General features: G+C 36.8%; 16 protein-coding genes and 2 pseudogenes across 18 annotated transcripts, besides 4 other annotated features; 9 read left to right on the forward strand and 9 right to left on the reverse strand.

Moving 5' to 3' along the window:
* Positions 1-19,821: part of a mobile genetic element that runs on past the window's edge.
* TVAGG3_0285360 (uncharacterized protein) lies at positions 274-429 on the forward strand (the record flags this gene model as incomplete). Its single annotated transcript, XM_001298689.2, has 1 exon — positions 274-429. The coding sequence occupies one exon, from the start codon at positions 274-276 to the stop codon at positions 427-429; it is 156 nt and encodes a 51-aa protein (XP_001298690.2).
* On the forward strand, positions 809-1,033 carry TVAGG3_0285370 (phage tail repeat-like family; the record flags this gene model as incomplete). The annotated part of the gene is made up of 1 exon (XM_051228960.1): positions 809-1,033. One exon carries the CDS (start codon positions 809-811, stop codon positions 1,031-1,033), a length of 225 nt encoding a protein of 74 aa, XP_051098690.1.
* On the forward strand, positions 1,080-1,818 carry TVAGG3_0285380 (uncharacterized protein; the record flags this gene model as incomplete). Its single annotated transcript, XM_051228961.1, has 1 exon — positions 1,080-1,818. A coding segment is annotated over one exon (739 nt), but the record flags the coding sequence as incomplete, so codon positions are not given.
* Positions 3,051-3,218, forward strand: TVAGG3_0285390 (DNA/RNA polymerases family; the record flags this gene model as incomplete). The annotated part of the gene is made up of 1 exon (XM_051228962.1): positions 3,051-3,218. One exon carries the CDS (start codon positions 3,051-3,053, stop codon positions 3,216-3,218), a length of 168 nt encoding a protein of 55 aa, XP_051098692.1.
* Positions 3,357-3,620, forward strand: TVAGG3_0285400 (uncharacterized protein; the record flags this gene model as incomplete). Its single annotated transcript, XM_051228963.1, has 1 exon — positions 3,357-3,620. The coding sequence occupies one exon, from the start codon at positions 3,357-3,359 to the stop codon at positions 3,618-3,620; it is 264 nt and encodes an 87-aa protein (XP_051098693.1).
* Positions 3,670-4,380, reverse strand: TVAGG3_0285410 (cytochrome B-C1 complex subunit 6, mitochondrial family; the record flags this gene model as incomplete). Its single annotated transcript, XM_051228964.1, has 1 exon — positions 3,670-4,380. One exon carries the CDS (start codon positions 4,378-4,380, stop codon positions 3,670-3,672), a length of 711 nt encoding a protein of 236 aa, XP_051098694.1.
* Positions 4,413-4,997, reverse strand: TVAGG3_0285420 (uncharacterized protein; the record flags this gene model as incomplete). Its single annotated transcript, XM_051228965.1, has 1 exon — positions 4,413-4,997. The coding sequence occupies one exon, from the start codon at positions 4,995-4,997 to the stop codon at positions 4,413-4,415; it is 585 nt and encodes a 194-aa protein (XP_051098695.1).
* On the reverse strand, positions 5,121-5,495 carry TVAGG3_0285430 (uncharacterized protein; the record flags this gene model as incomplete). The annotated part of the gene is made up of 1 exon (XM_051228966.1): positions 5,121-5,495. The coding sequence occupies one exon, from the start codon at positions 5,493-5,495 to the stop codon at positions 5,121-5,123; it is 375 nt and encodes a 124-aa protein (XP_051098696.1).
* TVAGG3_0285440 (uncharacterized protein) lies at positions 5,765-6,370 on the forward strand (the record flags this gene model as incomplete). The annotated part of the gene is made up of 1 exon (XM_051228967.1): positions 5,765-6,370. The coding sequence occupies one exon, from the start codon at positions 5,765-5,767 to the stop codon at positions 6,368-6,370; it is 606 nt and encodes a 201-aa protein (XP_051098697.1).
* Positions 6,399-6,599, reverse strand: TVAGG3_0285450 (uncharacterized protein; the record flags this gene model as incomplete). Its single annotated transcript, XM_051228968.1, has 1 exon — positions 6,399-6,599. One exon carries the CDS (start codon positions 6,597-6,599, stop codon positions 6,399-6,401), a length of 201 nt encoding a protein of 66 aa, XP_051098698.1.
* Positions 7,096-7,707, forward strand: TVAGG3_0285460 (organellar and viral DNA polymerase type B; the record flags this gene model as incomplete). Its single annotated transcript, XM_051228969.1, has 1 exon — positions 7,096-7,707. The coding sequence occupies one exon, from the start codon at positions 7,096-7,098 to the stop codon at positions 7,705-7,707; it is 612 nt and encodes a 203-aa protein (XP_051098699.1).
* TVAGG3_0285470 lies at positions 7,999-8,870 on the reverse strand (annotated as a pseudogene). Its single transcript has one exon. A coding segment is annotated over exon 1 (872 nt).
* TVAGG3_0285480 (uncharacterized protein) lies at positions 8,907-9,353 on the forward strand (the record flags this gene model as incomplete). The annotated part of the gene is made up of 1 exon (XM_051228970.1): positions 8,907-9,353. The coding sequence occupies one exon, from the start codon at positions 8,907-8,909 to the stop codon at positions 9,351-9,353; it is 447 nt and encodes a 148-aa protein (XP_051098700.1).
* TVAGG3_0285490 lies at positions 9,471-11,010 on the reverse strand (annotated as a pseudogene). The gene has a single exon. A coding segment is annotated over exon 1 (1,540 nt).
* Positions 13,051-13,389, reverse strand: TVAGG3_0285500 (protein of unknown function, DUF4106 family; the record flags this gene model as incomplete). The annotated part of the gene is made up of 1 exon (XM_051228971.1): positions 13,051-13,389. One exon carries the CDS (start codon positions 13,387-13,389, stop codon positions 13,051-13,053), a length of 339 nt encoding a protein of 112 aa, XP_051098701.1.
* Positions 16,578-16,832, reverse strand: TVAGG3_0285510 (uncharacterized protein; the record flags this gene model as incomplete). The annotated part of the gene is made up of 1 exon (XM_051228972.1): positions 16,578-16,832. One exon carries the CDS (start codon positions 16,830-16,832, stop codon positions 16,578-16,580), a length of 255 nt encoding a protein of 84 aa, XP_051098702.1.
* On the reverse strand, positions 17,587-17,961 carry TVAGG3_0285520 (protein of unknown function, DUF4106 family; the record flags this gene model as incomplete). Its single annotated transcript, XM_051228973.1, has 1 exon — positions 17,587-17,961. The coding sequence occupies one exon, from the start codon at positions 17,959-17,961 to the stop codon at positions 17,587-17,589; it is 375 nt and encodes a 124-aa protein (XP_051098703.1).
* Positions 19,737-19,821: a terminal%2Cinverted (terminal inverted repeat of Maverick-3 transposon ID:TVAGG3_0285310).
* A 304-nt stretch (positions 19,822-20,125) lies between these two features.
* Positions 20,126-20,193: a terminal%2Cinverted (terminal inverted repeat of Maverick-3 transposon ID:TVAGG3_0285530).
* Positions 20,126-21,719: part of a mobile genetic element that runs on past the window's edge.
* Positions 20,312-21,282, forward strand: TVAGG3_0285540 (protein of unknown function, DUF4106 family; the record flags this gene model as incomplete). Its single annotated transcript, XM_051228974.1, has 1 exon — positions 20,312-21,282. A coding segment is annotated over one exon (971 nt), but the record flags the coding sequence as incomplete, so codon positions are not given.

The following is a 21,719-nucleotide window of genomic DNA, read 5'->3' on the forward strand; positions in this document are numbered from 1 at the left end:
TACAGAAAGGTTGGGATGTAGCACGAGATGCAGCAAATCTTATTCCAAATCCTGAAACAAGAGGAAAAGTTCAAGGATGGATGGACAATGTAGGAAGACAAGCAGGAAACTACTTATAACAAAGCAAATGACTACTATAACCAAGCAGGACACTATATGGACCAAGGTGAAAGATTCTTTAACAGAGGATATAACCATGCACAACAGTGGGTAAACAATAACCAACCTCAACCGCCTCAAACGTGGGGAATGTAAATTTTTTACTGAGATGAAATGAACAATACAGCATTGAGACAAATGGGTTCAAGATGGATTTGTCGGCTTCCAGCAGTTACACCACCACGTGTTTGTCAAGTTCTTCCTATACCTCAGGAAGTTTTAGACCGACTTAAAAAACCTAAACAACCAGTTGAAAACAAACCAAACTAAAATTTTTTACTGAGATGAAATGACCGAAGAAGTTGAAACGGTAGATTTGACACCACAAACAAAAAGTTCAGAACCATTGTCAAAACCTGTCAAAGAACTTACAGATGAAGAGAAAAATTCAATAATAGAAAGTGCCAGGTCTGGAAATACAAACCCTAACTACAAAGTCACTTTTCATAAAAATGGAACGGCTAGTATCTCAAAAAAGAAACAGACTCTCACAAATAAAATATTGAAGTCTGAAGGAGCTTTCGAGACAACAGATGGAAAAGTTTACTTCACTGACCAACAGTTCATTATAGAACATCTCATTGACTTAGAGTCGAAATATTCTAAACTTTACAACAAACACAAAAAGTTGAAAGGAAAACAAAAACAAATGGCATATGATATTTATGAAGATGTTGACGACACAACTGTTCCTGCAAGTGAGGTAAAGTCAGAGGAACCAAAAAGTGACGAAAAACAGATAGAAGAAGAAAAACCAAAAACTGAAGATAAACCAAAACCAAAGTTTAGTTTCCAAACTAAACCAAGTCAACCTTCATTAGCTGGTATGGGTTGGCGTCAAAGACTTATGGCAGCAGGCGGTTATGTAAAGTAAAAGAAAAAAATATTTTTTTATTTTTATAAAAATGCCCCCATATAGAATGGATAGAAAATCTGCTAGAATAAAAGCAGAGTTGCAAAGATATGGTTGGAGAGTTTCGAAGAAGTTTAAATATAGGAAGGGAAGACCCATAAAAGTCTATGACAAATTGTCTGGTCTTCGCTACGAAATGGATTTGGAAACAGCACGTGCAAATTATCCAAACAGACTAGAGAGGTTAGAAGAAGAACGTCTTATGGACATGCCTTTCGATGTTAGTGAACCTCAAGTTGAAGGACACGACGGCTTTGCCAGATTCTACTGGAAACATGACGAACAATTGCATCCTTTGAGAAGGAAAAAAGGAAAAGGTGAAGACGCACATGCTCCCATGGAAAGAACAAGATATGCATATGAAAAGTATCGTGAAGTTAGAAGTCAAATTACATCTGGTCGAACCTTTACAGTAAACTTTGACGAAGGAAAGAACAAAGAAGGCTTCATGGGTGTACTTGCTGCCATACAAGACGGAAATAAGAAAGGACACAATCTCAGATTGACCATAACAGATTTGGATGGTCACATTTACTATGCACATGGCAATGTCACAACAGCCGCACAACTTCTTGACGCTTTCAAGACTACAAAGAGAGAACAAATGGTTGACTCCGACTCAGACATTTTGAATGCAATTGAAGGAATTGCAAGTGTCAAGTTCGAATGGTACCAACCTAACCCTCAAGCAGTCAGACAACATGCTGGATACTTCCCGTTCAGAAATAAGTCTGACATTGACTTGACAAGGTATGGAATTTACAATTCAATTGAAACAATTGTCAATGAACCTTGTATTCTTACATGTCTCAGGAACTCTGGTCTTGTTACAGATGAGAAAATGAAGTATCTTGAGTCATGTGTGAAGACAAGGTACATTCTCAGAGGTCAATTGACAAAAATTGCACCGTTGGCAAATGTCAATATCCGAGTTAACATACCTACAGCTAAAGGTTCTTCACACGACGACTATGTTGTTGACAAAGACTTACCATGGTTGAAGATTGTACTTGTCCACAACCACTTCATGTTGAACGAAAGTCTTACAAACTCATTGTTCGGAAAAGGCAAGTGCAACATTGTCAGAGCTGTAAACATTCTTTTCGAGAAAGGTTTGTTGGAACCAATTCCAGATGACAAGCTGACAGAAACTTTTGTACCAAAAGACGAAACAAACTTTTCATTGTTAGCAAGACCAAAAGTTGTTCCAGACAAAGTTATAGTACAAAAGAAGTACACAGTTCCACAAGGAGTTGGATTGTTCGGATACCAACCTGAACCAGAAGAACTTCCAATGAGGTTGCAAGAACTTCAAGATGCTATAAACAAACTTCCATTGAGACATCCAATTGACGTCAAATTGTATTGGAGAGCATCTGAGTTAGGTCAGAAGGTTTTATATGAAACAGGTTGCTTCGACGATGTTTATGAGATAACAGGAGAAGTTTCTCAGAAGATAAGAGACTCACTTGAATTTCCACAAACTGGACCAATTGGTTGCGACAAGTTCGACTCAGATGAAAAAATATACTATGTCGACCTTAACGCTGCATACATGAGGTTTGTCCAATATATTCCGACTGGAATTCCAAACGAAGATGGTGAGTTCCCGGGAAGGAACTATACAGTTGGAAAAGTCATACAACAACTGTATGATATTAGGAAAGCTTCAAACCCCAAACTTGCAATGACACTCAAATTGCTTATGAATTCGACATGGGGATATTCCATTAAGAAACCTCAAGCGATGAAGAGTAAACATTATGAGAAGGTCGACAACTTTGTTGAAAGGTTTTCTCCTTTTGTTTTGAAGTACGAATTCACTCAAGGTCAAAGTGGCTTAGTAACCACATTAAAACCTATTGTCGAACATTGGTCTTACCCTCAGTTCGCAAAGGCAGTCCTTGACAACTACAACAAATTCTTCTCCGAAGTCAAATCCAAAGTGAAGGTTTACTATGAGAACATTGACGCACTCATGACGAACGAAGAAGGATACAACAAACTCATTGAAATGGGAATGGTCGGTGAAAAGATGGGTCAATTCAAATTGGACAAAATTTTCACCGAAGTTCATGTCCTCTCCAAGCGTAAGTACTGGGGCATACTTGAAGACGGCACAGAAATAAAACATTGCATGAAATAAAAAATTTTTATTCGAATTTGAATTTAAATGTGGGGAATTCTTGGTCTCAAACTCATATATAACCTGTTTGTTTGTATTTTCGTCGACTATGGCACGAGACACAAACATTGACCAAACGGACAAAAAGTGTCATTTCGGATGGTCACGCAGCCAATCGCATTCGAGCACTTCGAAGAAGCCTTACGTTCCAAGGGAGAGGGTGTCTGGTGCAAGGCAGAGGTCATGAAACTCTACGAGCAGTACATCCTCAATGCCTGGGAGGACAAATCGTCCTTGGATTGGCAATTCTACCAACTCCTCTGGGACGACCTCCTACGCAACTGGGATAACGAAAGAGCCCAATTCAAAGGTCGGGAACTAATTTTGCAAATGACCATTAATTTAACCTACTTATCCAACTAAACACCTAAATTTACTCGGGGTTTCCCCCTACAATAAATTTTTTTTACTCTTAGAACCACTCGAGGTTCTCCTTACGGTTGTTGAGCTTGTCACCGTCAATGTGTCTGACCTTCGTCTTCTTGTTTGGATTTGGAACCCATTGCATACCGACAAGCCTTCCCATGGAAATTGTACCGTAATTCCGAAGGGTAAGGCTCAAGTGTCCCAAGTTGTTGAGGACTGGGGTAAGAACCTTGCCGGTCTCCTTGTTGCGGATTTTGTATGGGTAGGGTTGGGAAATTTCATAACTGTCATCGGCAACAAGGGTTGCCCAAACTTCCTTTTCTTCGTGTTTCTCTTCTTCGTGTTTCTCTTCTTCTTCCTCTTCTTCTTCGTGTTTCTCTTCTTCCTCGAAAACTCCTTCTTCAATTTGGTACTCACGAAGTACGGTGTTGCATGTTCTGTCCTTTCCGAGTACCTTCCAGATGGCGTCTATCTCTTCGAAGAAACGGTAGATGAGTCTGGCAAGGTCTCGGTTCTCTCTCTCGTAATTGCGCAAGGTTTCCGCGAAATCGTTCAGGCATTTCTCATTGGAAGCTTGGTTCATGAGGAACTCACCTTTAAGTTCCTTCATCTCTGTCATAAGACTACTTTGGAGAGTCTTAATGGTGTTTGTCAGATGAGCGTTCAATTGGACAATTTGAAGTTGAACTGGGCGCTTGTCTGGCAACCTTGAAAGGACATCTGCCATTGAGTTTGGCTTCGGTGCTTGTTCGGACATCGAAAAAATGAAGTGGTTTGAGAATGACGGTTTTACTTCAAAAAGCTTGTTATGACGGTTAAGTCATACAACAAGTTTAAAATAATATCTTGTTCTTCTTCTGAACGTTTGTTGTCTCTTCCGATAAAAGTTTCGAACATGAGAACCAAAAAACGTTTTTTGAGATTGCGGAAGAGTTCAGGCAAACGTTCATATTCTGGATATGTTGGGAGCAGTTCGAAACATCTGAGCTGACTTTCGGACAAAATTGGGACAATGTCAACAAATTCATCTTTGGTCGGACTGCTTGAAGGTAAGTCCCTTACATGTAAGTAGCTCTGGTAAAGTCTTCTCATTTCTGCTAACTTTTGGAGTATAGCTTCGTAGTTTAGAAGTTTTAATTTTAATTGTCTTATTCCACTCTTGACATCTAAACGGTAACTATCCATGAGGTCAAGAGTAGCTTTGGTAGCTTTAAGTGGAGCTATCTGTTCCTTGACTTCTGCAATTTTGGTTGCAATAGTGATTTGAGCTCCTTCAAGTTCGCCGTCTATGTCGTTCTCAACACCTTCAACCATAGCTTGAAACTCTTCATCGGTCCATTGAGATTGGTGTGGGACGAATTTAACTTGCTTCATTCAAAAAATGAAAAAAATGTTTTTACTCAAAGCGTGCCATGTATATGGCTATAAGAAACTTACCAGAAGGCTTCTTCTTCACATGCGTAAAAACATAAAAAAGGTGAAGTTAAAATGAGATGTTTACTGAACTGGCTGAATGTCGCCTTCACAGGTTATGTAGAACGGCTGACCCGAGAAGTGAAGGAGAGACTGAATTGCCAATTTCATATGGGGTAGGGGGTTCTCCTTGTTTGGTATTTTTATCCAAGGACGTTTGTTTAGGAACTTAACAAGAGCTTCTCTTTTGGCGTCCTTTATGTCATCGTAGGCTGTCCCGTCTGGTATTTGAATTGGAATTCCAGTCGAAGTCTCGAGCTGAAGTGTAGACCTTCCAGAAATAGAGATGAACTTGACCTTGGGCTTCATTACCTTGCGCAAGTAGTCTTTTACGCAGTCGTTAATTTCAATTAGGTAAATTGCCTCGTCAAGTCCTTCTTGCATTCCAAGTTCTTCCATCCGACAGGAAAATATTTTCCCGACAAAGGGAAAAATTTTTCCTTCCGACAGGAAAATATTTTCCTTCCGACAGGAAAAATTTTTCCTTCCGACGGGAAGAACTCTTCCAGTTGTCCGTCCGTAAACCATTCAAATTTTCGAAAATTGAGAACTTTTTGGTCGAACTTCAGAAAAAGTTTTTCCTTCCGACAGGAAAAGTTTTTCCTTCCGACAGGAAAAATTTTTCCTTCCGACAGGAAAATATTTTCCTTCCGACAGGACACAAACGGATGACTGACGTTCCTCTTCCTGAATGCCTTCCAAAGCCAGAAAAACCGAAAGCTGCAGAACCACAACAGTCTCCTCAGCAACCACAACAACCTCAGTTCCAGCAAGTACCTCCACCAAATTACTACCAATTTCCACCTCAAGGTTACTACCAATTTCCACCACAAGGCTTCCCGAACTACCCTCCTCCTCAGCCTATGCCTTACTTCCCCAACCCTTGGATGTTCCAGCAAGCTCCACCCCAGCAATTCCAATCTCAATCCCAATCGAAGAGAGACCAAGAGTTCGAAGAAGGTCTGAACCGTTTATGCAAAGATTATGCCACAGCCCCTATGGAAGACGACAGGCTTTCAGTCTCTTCCCTCAAATCGACCGATTCGACTCGTACCACAGATTCGGTCAAAGACAGAGACGACTACCTCAAGCAGTCTGAGAGACTCTTCATCCTACAACCATTTACAGTTGGAGCTCTCAAGAACATGCGCAATTACGAAGGTCAGACACCAGCTGGAGACCGCAAAACAGACGTACTCGCAAGAGCCGTCCAGCTCGTCAAGACAAAGACTGAGATAGTCGACTTCATTCTTGCAGCTTGCCCATACAAGTAAAAAAATAAACAATTACGAGTTAAACTTTTTATTCTTTCTTTTCTGAGTTGTTTAGAGCTGGTTTCTCTTGTAGGAACCTTTCGTACTCTTCCATGGTTATGTAATTGCGAATTTGGTACGCAATTCCAGATTCGTTGTTTTTGAACCTTACGTATGTAACGCTTCCATCCTCCTCAGGGAAGTAAGCTGCTAACATCTGACCAAGTTTTCTCGGTGGCTCGGAGCTCATTAAAAATGTCACTTTTTAAACGTTAAGTTTTTAGTCTTATTTTACCCTTTGTTTGTCAAGGTAGTATTGGAGCGCAATTTCTCCAAATTCTCTGTGTCGGAGTTCTTCAGCATTTTCCAAGGTGTACCTGGAGAACTCAAAGAAGTTGTCAAGAACATACTGCCATGCTGCTCTTCTGAGTTCGTCGGTATTTTGGAAGTGTTGCACCTTCGAGTCTTCTGACATGAAAAAAAATGACCAAATTTCATTATATAACTGTTATTTTTTACGAAGTGAACTTTTGCACTTCGTTTAAAATACACTATTTTTGTGTTATTTTTTACGAAGTGAACTTTTGCACTTCGTTTAAAATACACTATTTTTGTGTTATTTTTTACGAAGTGAACTTTTGCACTTCGTAAAAAAATCCCTGAAATCATATCTTTTATACAAGATAGAAAAAATAAAGTTAGTTTTTTATAAAATATTTTTTTTATTTTGTATGTAAGAACAGAAAATGACAAACATTGAGTTTGAAACAGTTAAAAAGATAGACAATGACACCAAAGTGGTTAGAATTGGTGATTTAAACGTAAGATACTCAAAGAAATACAACAAATATTCTTTGTCAGACATTCTAACACCATCTGGAAAGAAAACATACCATTGGGTTGGAATTGCTTCAACTCAGAAAATTTTGACAAGAAATCCTGAGCTTATGATATCGGTAAGATTTCATGGAACAAGAGCATATCTTATAGACAAAAGTCTTATACCAATAGTTTTGTTATGGTTAGACCCAGTTGTTGGATATAACTTCATAACATATGGTTCATTCGATACGGAACGTTGCAGTGAAGGCTTACTTTACATCGTTCAGAAACCGAAGGACTTCAACACAAAAAGATATAAGATAGGAAGAACATATAATATAACTCAAAGATATGACTCTACAGTCAATAGAGTCAAGGTTGTGTTTGTAAATGATATGAGAGCTGCTGAAACAGAACTACTTGAAAAGTTTGAGAAAATGTATGGTGCTCCCATAAAAGGTAAAGAAACGTTTGAAGTAGATGAGATAGATAAAGCTATAAAATTATTTGACGAAGTTGCTGAAAAATACATGTAAAGCGTTTATTTTTGGTCTTTTGTGAAAGTCAGAAGAAACAACAAAAGCTTTTACGACCTTGCTAAGATTTACAAATCTGAAAGAAATTGGTTCTATCGCGAAAACTTACCGATTTCAATGACCCCGAATGAAGATGTGAAACAAATAGTTCAAGATACGTTACCTCAAACACACTATGATATGAAAGGTTGTACAATACTTACCTTCAAAGAAGATTTGCCATTGTTAAAGGAAAAAATAACAGAGTATTTTGACAACTTCAAACAAGCAGAGTAAATGAACCATTTATTTTTATTGACTTTTTACAATTTGAACTTTGTTCGCGTAGATATGAATTCTGAAAGAAGTATGAGGGTCTTGTATGACTTTGTACTTCTCCCATAGTTCATGTCTGTCAAACTTACCTGCCATGGACTCTTTCATAAGTTCCATGAAATCGTCTTCGGACAATCCGGGGAAAAGTATAATATCAGTAAGTATTCTTTTAACATCCTTACTTAAACTCTTGGCTGTCTGTACACAAATGACAACTGAAATGTTAAAGTGTCTGAGCTTCTTAAGAATTCGACACATGTCTTGTTCTCTGTTCTTTAACAAAGGATGAGAAGCAAAGTCATCTAAGATAAGAAGACATCTGTGAGGGTAAGTCTTCCAATCGTAAGATTGCAATTTCTTCGAAAGGTACTCATCTCTTTCTGTTTGTTTCTGAAGTGTTTCTTCTCTAATATTCTCTGCATTTCCTCATTTGGGTCTTTAAACTTCGAGTTTATATACTCATTTATAGCATTGTACTTCAAAACTCTTCTTTGGTACTTCTTTATCCAATCTAACAACTCAGAGTCTTCTATACATACTAACTTAGACTTCTTTATAATATCTTTGAACGAATTGACGGTTTGGTCAAATTGACCCGAAGTACTACAAATGACTACTAACTCATAGAATGGGTTCTTCTCATCTAGTTCTTGTTGTTGTGCAGCCATTTTAAGATAAGTGAAAGTCTTACCCGACCCAGGTGGTGCAATTAGACCTGTTATACCATTCTGAGCAAATAAGAACTTGTCATGTATGGGTTTTATCTGAGCATTTTCTAACTTCCTCTTGTTCTTGTTTAAAACATTCTCAAATTTCTTGTCAATGTCAGCAAACTTTTTTTCTAACATATTTTTAGAAAAATTAAAATTTTTATCTTTTAGAAAATGTCTAGCGATTTCGCTATCTATATTCGAGACAAGCTTTTCGACAGCAAAACATCTGTCGACCATAAAATCTTACATAGTGTAAACAAGAAAGGGGAATTTGTTCTAAAGTTCTGTTTCTGGGAATATGACAAGAACCATAAAACATTAAGCAGAGCAGTCTTAAAATTTGTCAATGACAGACTTGTTGACAGAGATGACGCCTCTTGGAGAGATGAAGTCCAACAAAACTTCTTAGAATGCAAAGAAGACACATGCGCTGTTCTTGAAGATGAAATAGAAAACAGAATAGAAGAGCTATTAAAGGACAAAGAACTTTTACAAAAATATGGTTCTGAGAAGTTTGACATAACTCCACCAGAGAAGAAGAAGAGAGAAAAGAAAGAAAAGAAAGTAGAAGAAGAGAAGAAAGAACCAGAGCCAGAGAAAAAGAAATTTGACATGTAAAAATAAAATTTTATTTTTAGAACATTTCTGGGTCAATGTCAATGTTCTCTTCCTCTTTAGGAGCAAACACCGGCTTAGACTCTAAAATCTTTTTACCCAATTTACCTTGAACTTCAACTATCTTAGACTCATAATATTCATAGTCGTCTGCTTTCTTTGGTTCATAGGTATAACAAGTTTGTATGCTTTGCCTTCTTTAAGGTTTGAAAACCTTCTGTCAAAACTTTCTTTGACTGTTAACAAACCTTCTATGTCTAAGTCTTCAAATTTCGCACCATTTTTAGTCACAATAGCAAACTTAACTGGTTCGATGTTCCAAACTTTGTCAAATGTAGACTTTTCAAAATGGTAGAAGTAAACATTCAAATATGTGAATGGGTCTAGTTCTTCTTTAAGTCCTGACATGTACTTGTTTACTGAGATGAATTTTGTCATCTTTTCTATCGGATAAAAAAATATTTTTTTTTTAAATTTACTCAGAAAAATTTTTCTTTGTATATACACCATTCTGTACGTCTAAAAGACTTTTGACATTTGCCAAGAATGTTCGTTTAGACGCTGTCATATAACCATATTCTTGACAATATTGTTTATACGAATCGTACAATGACCTTTCATCTAAACACTCAAAGTCAGTTTCATCTATGAACAGTTCATATACACTCTTGTTTGCTTCTAACAATGTTTGTCTCTCTTCGGTATGTGGAATTTGTCTTGGATTGAACTTAGAAATATCTAATGTCATGAAATATGAGAACAAGTGGTTGTAAAAGTCAGATGTCAAAGTTTCTGCTAAGTCGTCAAAATATTCTGTATCTTGCATATGAGAATCTGACGTTCTGACAACTACATATCTTCTGTCAGAACTTTCTAACTTCATCGGAACAGCATTGTTTGAAACCATAATGAAATTTGCAACATTTTCACAAACTCTTTGGTCTTTATATTTTCTTTCAACAACTCCAACTTTGTCTGTTATAAGACTCTTCAAAGCATCTGAGTTCAAAACTTTTGTTGTATCTATACTTTGAAGTTCGTTACATACTATAAGTTTCATATTCTCTATTGAAGAGTTAAATTTACCGCAGATGTTTTCTAAGTTTGTCATATTCGGATTCGAATAGCCCTCTAACAGTTTGCATAAGATATCTGTAAAGAAAGTGTTCTTACCTGTTCCTTGTTTTCCAATTATGATGAGAGCAGTTTCATTTTTAGCACTTGGATGTTGTAAGATGTTTGCAAACCAACATAAGATATACTCATAGACTCTTTCGTTTCCATTGCATATAATTTCTTTGACATGGTCTAACCAAGCTTCTATAACATTTTCTTTCCATTCTACTTGTTCGTATTTATATCCAGTGAAGATAGAATAGAAGTTTGGAGAAGGTGTATAGAACTTTATACCACGAACTGAAAAATCATCTAACTTTGACAATAAGATATCCCAAGCATCTAACATCTTCATACCAACTTGTACGACTTTTATTTTCTTAAGTTTCTGTTTACATTCTTGTTCTGAAACTATTGTCGCTTTAGGTTTGTTAAAGACTACATCCCATTCTTTCATAACATAACATTCTGGGGCAGAGTCGACATAAATGACTAAACGTTTCAAATTCTCGACTGCTTTGTTATAGTCTCTAAATGGACACATATTTCTGAAGGCTTGGAAGTCATAAAAATCTGAAACATCTATTCTGTACATTTTTATAAAAATAAAAAAAATATTTTTTTATTCTTGAGCTATTTGTTGCATTTGTTCCATTTGTTGCATTTGTTGTTCTTGAGCTATTTGTTGTTGAAGTTGTTCTTGTAGTACAATACTTTCACCAGTTGCATCTTCCAATTCGAAACTTTCTGCCGTCATTGACAAATACATAGGACATAAAAGTTTTACAGGAACAAAGTTTGCGTCAACTAATGTCAACGTTATACTTGCCAAAGTGTTTGAGTTCACTAAGGTTGAAAATTCTGCATTCGAATGAACAATAGGCAAACCAGCAGAGAATGTGTTGTTTATACGCATGAGTATCTTTTGGTCATAGTAGTTTCTGTCGACATTCGAATAGCACTTTGAACCTAAGTTTGAAACAATATATAAAATAGGTGTACTTAAAGTCAATGGAATAGACAAACCTTGTATGACACCTTTTCCTGTTATAGGAAATTGTTGGTAGTAAAAACCAGATATAAGTTTTGTATTATAGCTCATATCGTTTATAGTAAACTCAGTCGGACATCCAAACATAATGAAACCTGCTCTAGTTGCAGCACATGTTACACCCGTCCTTAAAGTATTAAATAAGTCAACAAAACCTGTTGGTGGTATATCTGAGTAAGTATCTTCAAAGGAGTATTTTTTACCATTCACAACAATAAAATCTTCTGGTGTCAAAAGAGCAAAACAGGCTTTAGTCGTCATTGTGTTTAAGGTTAGTTTACAATATCGTCCTTGAGGACTTTGTAAGTTTGTTGTTATAGAATTATATGACTCAGGGTTTTTAGTCGTAATAGTATAAACCACTATGTCTTCTGCCATTTACATATATTTAAAAGTTTTTCTGAAAGTGGAGAAGAACTTCATCTAAACTTTCACATGGCGTTTCTTGAAGTTCTCTGTCTAAGAAGTTCAAATATTTTGTAAAGACATAGAACTTTCCTTTGTCTACACGAACAAACAAAACAGGGTCTTTCATATCGTTCAAAAGTGTGTAAAGTCCTTTACATGAAATAAAGTCTATATTTTTTCTTCAAACATCTTTCAAGAAGTTTTGACATTTTTACTTAGCAAGTAAATTTTAATGAAATGTTGTGGTCGTCAATATTTTTATAACGTCTGGGAAACTATATTTTAAGTTCAACGTTTCACCTCCTTTCATAACGTATATCTTGTCAATGACATTATATGAAACACCACAGCAAGCAATGTCGGGTTCTATTTCTTTGATGTTTATATCGTCTGCCTCTGTCAAAAGTTTCAATAGTTCTTTCAAAACTTCATGAGGTGCAATGACATATGAGTTCACTTTTACAGGGTTGTGTTCGACCAAGTTTAACATATACCTAAAGCTTGACAAATCTTCTCCTGAGTTTTAAGTTTGTCTTTCAGTTGTTGGTAGTCGTTTCGAATATCTGCAACAGAACTTAAGTCTCTGCTAACTTCAGGATATGTTGGTTGTTCTTTTACAGGAACTATTGTTATACCATCTTCGTCTTCGTATGGTTTCCCCATTTCAACATCTCTGTCTTTGACATTGACAATAACACTTTGACTGTTTGTTTGAGTTGGTGATTTAACTTCACATCTGCCACCGCCATTAAACCTTTTGAAACACTTACGCTTCTATTTTTCGGCAATGACATTTTACTTAGAATAAAAATATGGACGCATTCGAGTATCTCTTCGAATTGAAGCAAAACAAAGTTTACACACACAAACAATACAAGTTCATTGACAGAATAGTTCTTTACACAAACAATGGAAAATGTTATAGAATAGCAGTCTTTGCTGAACCAAAATATTTTCATAAAGCAAAGAAAGTTGGTATAACTGAAATGGTGAAAGTTCTTGACGTTGACAAAAATATAACAACAAAACTGACCGATATTTCTAAAGGTAAGTTTATAATACAATATTATGTCAAAACTGGCGTACTGTCAATATTTGACGGAGAGAAGTCAGTTCAAGAACAACTTACTGACCTGCTGCCAAAATCTGCTCGATGGAAGCTGTCGTTATGCCAATCTGTGGAGCCCCAGCAGGTTTCATCGAACGAATCTTCAAAAGAGCATCTTCCGTGAAAAGTGCTATTGGTTTTGTAAACTTCTTTGCTTTCAATTCATCTGGACCGTCTCTGTCACCAGTATATTGTATTTGAACTGTACCAACAGTTGAAATACCACCCATAAAGTCTTCTGAGTCAGCAAATGGAATGCCAAGCCAAAAGTTTGAACGGTCTCCATTTGTATATTGAGTTTTTTGACCTCCTGTATGAGTCCATACTTTCACATATGGCATAATAGAACTTTGCATTTCAGGGTTAATGGTTGTTGTGAAGTTGTTGTTAAAGTTCATAGCATCTAATGTCAAGTTGTATGACCTCATATCTTCAACTGTAGAATATTCTTCTCTTGGATAATATTTGCCATCTATGTTTATATGATATTTAATACCAGGGTTGTAGAAACAAGAATAGTCATTTATAGTTCGTCTGAACAGTACAAACATAGTATCTGCATGTTTCATTGCAGTTGTTAAAGCAATATCTGTTCTTGCACCTGGGTCAGCACTTTGGTTTCCAACTTCACCTGCAAAGTCTTTGACAGATATTTGGTGTATAGGGAACATAAGTGGAACTGCAATATATTTGGCAGCTAAAGCATTTGAAATATCTGGGTCCAACATATAGACTGCAAGTCTGCTTTCTATTCTCTTGCATTCAAATTTTTCGCATGTGAACTTAACTGGGTCCCAAGCAGTTCCAGCAGCATTGAAATAATAGTTTACTTCAGTGTTGAGGTTTGAGAAACCAAAGTCTAAGTCAACTTTGTCTTTGCAAAATTCGGCGAATGACGTTTGATTTGTTCCCTTTACGTCTGTAAGAGTGAATGGGTCTTGTGTTGGTGCAATGACTAAGTTATTTTTGCTTGGAGTAAGTTCGATAGAAATTTTTCCTGCCCAGTTTGGCAAGTATCTTAAAAACCTGAAGATAAGGAAAGATGACAAAGGAACTCTAAGTTTCAGTTTTACTTTGGTTACTGCTGCTGCAGTTTGTCCAGAAAGGTTAACATAAACTCCTGGAACGTTAGGGTCAAGTCTTCTTATTTTCTCAATATTTGCATACTGGTCTGTTTGTTCTCTAGCTTGTGGTTGTACTGAGTTTCTCAAAGCGAACCATTCATAGTTTGCCCATGTTACTGTTTGAACTAAGTCAGAGTTAGAATATATCTTATATCCCATGAAAACTTCTGGAGCATATTGGTATCCGACATAGAAAATTCCATTGCAACCTTTCTTGTCAGACAACTTGGCAGAAGGTTTTATTTCAATGTCTTGTTCCACGTATAAGAATGAGTTGTCAATAGAAATAATATGAAACCTGTCGCAAGCAATATCTACTGTTGTTGAAGAACCTTCTCCAAACTCACCTACGTTTCCATAAGAAACAGCAGTTGTATATTCGTAAGTTCCAGGAACTATTTCTGACCTTCTAATGGCATTGTCGCATTCGTTATACATTCGGAAACATTTCCATTCATGGCATCCAAAACTGTTGGCGTTATATTCTGAGCGGCGTACATTTCATATGGGTAAAAATATAGAATAGTTGGATTTATGTGTCATATATAGAACCCACGTGGACCAAGCTTTACTTTCTTCCTGACTGAGTTTTTAACTCTTCTTTTTCCCTTCATTGCCACTACTTTCACTAGATGAAGTTACTTCTTCACTACTTTCACTTTGTTCTACTCTTCTCTTCTTCTTTGGTGTCGCTTTGGTAACTTGCCCCTCCTCTGCTTTCAAGTTGTTGCATCTTTGGCCTCATGTTCACTAGTATGTTTAAATTTCCCATGTCCTTTTTGCCTTTGGCTCTGGTCGCCCATCTCAGGTAACCTATATCCTAGAAAGAGTTTTGTCATAGTTTGTATTTGAGTCTTCGCGTATTGTTTGCATGACTCTTTCCTGAGTTTCCGGTTCAAGCTCTTCAAACAGAGCTTGTCCATATGGAATAAGCTCGTTTTCCAAATATATGTTTTTGTAGCCATTCTGGTTTTCTTTCCATGTTACCAATAATATCTTTTGTGAATGGGAAAGCTTTTACCCAATCTTTTCAGTCTTGCGTCATTTATTTCTGTAGTTGGTTTTATTTTGTCAAGGAACATGTTTTTCAATACTAACATTTCATTTGGTACTGTCCATTTGAGTTTTCTTAAATATTCATCCCTTCTCAAGTTCATTGTCTGCAAAGTAAGTTTTTTGAACATTTTTGTAAACTTTCGTTTGCAAGGTCATGTACATAGGTTCTCTTCCTTCTCTCTCCCTAACTTTCTTTCTAAACTCTTCACCAAAATACCATCTTTATGGTTCTGTGTAGTTCTTTGAGATAAATGTTCTAGAACGTCAGGTGTTATATTTCCATCAGCCATGTTCATTTCATACTGGTCCAAAATATCTGCATGTTTCATATCTTTCAATGGCATTAAAGCCGCGCTTAAAATACCAGCTATATCTGGTTCACATTCACTTCCATTGCGTCTACAACTTCTTGGAATTGTGGTTGTAAGTTTATGAACCACCTATCCGGATTAGCTTTTATGACCCCATCTCATTGTAGTTCCATAGTCTGCAGAAACAAAAGTAGGTTTGTTTCCATCTTGGTTAGGTTCTGAATGAACTTTAAACAATGTTTCATTTTCTATATGTTTTTTGAAATTTAACCTTTTATTTTCACCGAGTTCACCAAAGATTGAACGTTATATGCTCGTAAGTAAAAAAGGGTTGTTGTATTTGCGTACATTTTCTTTCAGTACTTCCATTCTATATGCTGAATATTTTCATCTGGTGTTGGAGTCTTTTGTATGTCGGCAAACATTTTTCGATATTCTTCTACTATGTCAGCCGAATTTTTTTTAGACTCTTGGAAAGATTCCATATTCTCCGCATACACTTGTTGAGGGTCAAGATTTTTCGGCTGTTCCAAATCTTCATCTAGTTCTGTGAAGTTAGTTTCCAAAGGAGGGACTTGTTCGTTTCCTTCAGGCTCTTCTAGCTGTTGTTGCTGACTATTTCTTCCATGTCTGGTTGTATCTGAACTTCTTCCTGTGGAGTTTCTTGTACCTACTCATCTGCTGGCATTTCATATATTCCGAGACCGTTTTCAACAAGTTCCCTATTTAAGTCATCCGCATTCATAAGCCTTTGTTCTTTCGTTCCGTCTCTATTTTTTACGCGTTTCATGAAGATAGTTGAATTATCATTTATCTCTGACACCAAATATCTCGGAGTAAATTCATCCATGTCATTTGGATGATATGCTATTAAATCATATCCCTTAGCGAGCTTGTATTTTCCAGGTTTGAAATTATATCCGATTTGGTGCTGAGCCATAAAGCTAAATAGGTTCGGGTCAATATTTCCTTCCTTGAACTTTCTAATAGCTTCTTTATATCTGTCACTAAAGTCAAGAGTATCTGAGTAACCATACTCTTCTTTAAGCATTTTTAAGAATTCTTGGTTTCCTTGTTCTCTACTTCTTTTATGTCCTTGCTCTGTTTGTGGTTGTTGTTGTGCAGGGTTTTGAACTGTTGGTTGCTGTGCTGGTTGTGGAGGTGGTTGTTGTGCTGGTTGTTGTTGCTGTGCTGGTTGTTGTGCTGGTTGTTGTGCTGGTTGTTGTGTTGGTTGTTGTTGTTGTTGTGCTGGATTTTGAACTGTTGGTTGTTGTGTTGGTTTTGGTGCATGCCTGTGTCTGTGTCCATGTGACGATGTAAATGTTTTAGGTAGTCCTGGTGCAGGTGCTTCTCTTGGAGGGTTTGGTGGTATATAAGTTCCACTAGCTAGTATATAAGTTCCACCAGCTGGCACATATGTTCCATCTGCAGCATAATGTCCTACCTGACTTTTCGTTCTTAAGAAAGCATTTACTAGGTCTGTTTTGGTCTGTTGTAACTCTTTTTCTTGACTTTCCAACAAGTTGCTCTAACGGCGTCATAGGCACTTTGAACTGCCTGTCTCGTTGCTGCATCTGTTATTTTCGTCATATTTTGTGCTACTTCTTTTAACTCTTTGTCGAAACCTTCAGACTTCAGTTTCTTTCCAGATGAGAAGTCGTTCACTAGTTTCACCTTACTATGAAGAGCTTCGAAGGCGTTCTTAAAGTCAGCATTTTTAAAGCTTCATTTGAACTGTCTTCATCCGCTTGTATTTTTGTCCTTATTGACCCTATAAGTTGGGCTGCTTTAGCGTTGGCTTGGGCATCTAACCAGTCATTGTTAGCTTTTATATATTCTGCGCTTTTCATTGCCTTTTGCATGGCTGCGTCGTTATTTTTACTTTCTTGTGCTAAGTTTTCATACTGTACGGTTTGGTTTTGCAACTGTAAAAGTTTTTCTGCCTTTACATTTGCTTCAACTTCTTTTTTATACTCATTGCTATCCATATATGTCTTCAGGGCTTTTTGTTTTATCTCTTCATCTTTCAGTACTTTATATTGAGTAGTATGGTTTTTCAAATTTAAACATCTTGTTCCATTTTTGCTACTTCTGCTGCTTTTTCTGACACTTTTTTCGCATATTCCTCTGTACTTAGTTCTTTCAGTTGTTCTTCTTTCTTCTTTTTCTCTACGTTTAACTCATTGAGTTTCTTTGTGTGTCTGTCATATTCTAGTTTCTTTTCGTTTTCACTTATTTGCTTCTGTATGTCTATGTTTGACTTTTTGACATCTGTTATTTGATTTTTGAGTGAACTCAAATTCATTTGACTTTGAGGGTTATAGGCTGTTCCGTCTGCAGCTCCACCATAGCCTGCCATTTTCGCTAAAAGTGCCGCTCTTAAACCTCCACTCTGTGCACCAATGACTCGGTTTAAAAGCATAGGATTGCTTGACATTTGTTGCAACATAGTGGGGTCATTCAGCATTTGTTGTTGCAACTGTTGTTGTGGTGTCAGTTTTACTATTGGATGTTTCAATGCTCTCTTCCTCTTACGTATATTCTTACGTAGCTTACGTGGCATTTTAAGTGAAGTTAAAAAGCGGTTTTTGACAGATGTTTATATGACACTTTTTGTTCAGCACAAAAAACTACTCGGTCAAAGTGTTGACAGTTTTGTAAAATAACCGTCCTATCTCATTCTATAAGGGGAAAAGGCTTCTCAAAGTATACTTCCTTGGAACGCCTGTAACTTTTCCTGTAGCGACGATAGACCCTTAGTTGTCCGGACAAAGCTGTACTATTTTGAGTGCTCTACAAAAAAGTCAACGGCGACGACTCTCAAAAACCGTTGTGTAAAAAGTTTTACCGTTGGACAAAAAAGTATATATAGAAAACAAAAAACGTTTATAGTTCATTCAATATTTGAGATGGAACGGTTTTCCAACGGTAACTATTAAATAAAATAAAAAAATAGAGGGGGTTACCGTTGACGAAAACGGTTTATTTTAAACTTTTCTATGAGTAGTCCGAAAAAAACAGTTCATTTTTCATAATGGAAGGAAGAACAAGTGTCGCAAACAATTCTTCGACTACCTCTGCAGTTAAAGTTCCTACAACTTATGTCTCACCATTCTCAAAACCCTTACGACCTCCTATAATACCAAAGCAAGTTCCTCATACAATTCAAGACAATTTGTCCAACAATTTGAGTTCTTCTTCTCAAAACACAACAGATACAGTTGTCCAAACAGCACCAGAACAAGTTTCACATAGTTCTACAATTCAAGACAAATTGTCCAACAATTTGAGTTCTTCTTCTTCTCAAAACACAACAGAAACATCTGAAACAGATTTACAACCAGCACCAGAACAAGTTTCACATAGTTCTACAAGTATGTTAACAAGAGCACAATTTCAAGATTTAATTTTTCTTGAACAATATTCGAGTAACGAAACACAAACCGACGACTGTAACCTCTCGCTACCCGAATCCATTCAAAGAAAATACGCCATGAAAAGACTGAAATTGTTGTATAAACTTCTTAACAATTGGGGGTCGAAGACAACTCAGATTATAGTGAAATGTTTAACAAAGTCATAGAATCTGTTAAACCAATTGAAAACGACATAAAAAATCCCGGTGTTCTTGTAGACCTTTTCGCCTCAAAATTACCAGTTACAACCAATCTAATAGCAACACAAGCTATAGAGCAATTTATTTTATGTTTTCCCAAGCAATATAGACAACACCTCAGGGAAACAAGAATAGGAAAATTTCAATTGGTGTATCCTACAACATACAACTATTACGAAGAAGCAAATGAATATGGAGAACTCTCATTCCATTTCACACTTTCAGTTCCTGAGGGAGAAGAAAAAGCAATCTATCATGTACAATCTCTTGCAGGATGTGAAGGAAAACCTCACATAATAACTACTGTTGCAATTGACAAACCTGCAAGAGTCGAAGACGATGTTTTGTTCGCGTCCATTGCTGGTTTTGGCATGGGAGAACCAATTCCAATTTCCCATTTCACAGAATACTCAGCACAACATTTTCAAAATGTAGAATTCGTGTTCTACGACCATCAAAAGTTCCTGCTAACAAAACCAAAGAAACAATTTGTCTCAATATTTGTTGCTGGTCATGTGGCTGACAAAGAGCCATCAGATACTGACTATGAAGAAGAGGAGGAGGAAGAAGAAAACGATAGCGATGTCGTTCTTATCGAATAAAAACTTCATTTATACTAAACATCTTCGGGGCTAGAGGGCGCAACGCGCCTGGAAGCCCCACTACCTTTTTTTTTTTTTTGGGGCCATATGAGATGAAAATTGTGTGTGATAAAGAACATTCCTTCATTTTTTAGAATCAAAGTTCAATTGTATATACTCATTATCAGTTTTAAAACTTCATCGTATTATTAAGAAAAGTAAAAGCATGTTTTGTTTTTTAAAAAGTCTTCAATTTTTTTAAATCTAAGATCAATGTTTTGGTTAACATTTCCACTTAGTTAAAGAGTTAAGGGATAAGTGGAGGTAAGATCTTATTATAATAAAAGTTGCTTCAGAATCATAAAATGCAAACGTTTTATTTGTATATTGAAACAAATTCCTACAAAAAAAAAAGGTAGTGGGGCTTCCAGGCGCGTTGCGCCCTCTAGCCCCGAAGATGTTTAGTATAAAACCGCTTTTTAACTTCACTTAAAATGCCACGTAAGCTACGTAAGAATATACGTAAGAGGAAGAGAGCATTGAAACATCCAATAGTAAAACTGACACCACAACAACAATTGCAACAACAAATGATGAATGACCCCACTATGTTGCAACAAATGTCAAGCAATCCTATGCTTTTAAACCGAGTCATTGGTGCACAGAGTGGAGGTTTAAGAGCGGCACTTTTAGCGAAAATGGCAGGCTATGGTGGAGCTGCAGACGGAACAGCCTATAACCCTCAAAGTCAAATGAATTTGAGTTCACTCAAAAATCAAATAACAGATGTCAAAAAGTCAAACATAGACATACAGAAGCAAATAAGTGAAAACGAAAAGAAACTAGAATATGACAGACACACAAAGAAACTCAATGAGTTAAACGTAGAGAAAAAGAAGAAAGAAGAACAACTGAAAGAACTAAGTACAGAGGAATATGCGAAAAAAGTGTCAGAAAAAGCAGCAGAAGTAGCAAAAATGGAACAAGATGTTTTAAATTTGAAAAACCATACTACTCAATATAAAGTACTGAAAGATGAAGAGATAAAACAAAAAGCCCTGAAGACATATATGGATAGCAATGAGTATAAAAAAGAAGTTGAAGCAAATGTAAAGGCAGAAAAACTTTTACAGTTGCAAAACCAAACCGTACAGTATGAAAACTTAGCACAAGAAAGTAAAAATAACGACGCAGCCATGCAAAAGGCAATGAAAAGCGCAGAATATATAAAAGCTAACAATGACTGGTTAGATGCCCAAGCCAACGCTAAAGCAGCCCAACTTATAGGGTCAATAAGGACAAAAATACAAGCGGATGAAGACAGTTCAAATGAAGCTTTAACAAATGCTGACTTTAAGAACGCCTTCGAAGCTCTTCATAGTAAGGTGAAACTAGTGAACGACTTCTCATCTGGAAAGAAACTGAAGTCTGAAGGTTTCGACAAAGAGTTAAAAGAAGTAGCACAAAATATGACGAAAATAACAGATGCAGCAACGAGACAGGCAGTTCAAAGTGCCTATGACGCCGTTAGAGCAACTGTTGTGGAAAGTCAAGAAAAAGAGTTACAACAGACCAAAACAGACCTAGTAAATGCTTTCTTAAGAACGAAAAGTCAGGTAGGACATTATGCTGCAGATGGAACATATGTGCCAGCTGGTGGAACTTATATACCACCAAACCCTCCAAGAGAAGCACCTGCACCAGGACTACCTAAAACATTTACATCGTCACATGGACAAAGACACAGGCATGCACCAAAACCAACACAACAACCAACAGTTCAAAATCCAGCACAACAACAACAACAACCAACAGTTCAAAATCCAGCACAACAACAACAACAACCAACAGTTCAAAATCCAGCACAACAACAACAACAACCAACAGTTCAAAATCCAGCACAACCAGCACAGCAACCAACAGTTCAAAACCCTGCACAACAGCAACCACAAACAGAGCAAGGACATAAAAGAAGTAGAGAACAAGGAAACCAAGAAT

This window comes from Trichomonas vaginalis, chromosome V, assembly GCF_026262505.1.
Source record: "Trichomonas vaginalis G3 chromosome V, whole genome shotgun sequence".
In the NCBI taxonomy this organism is placed as follows: domain Eukaryota; phylum Parabasalia; order Trichomonadida; family Trichomonadidae; genus Trichomonas; species Trichomonas vaginalis.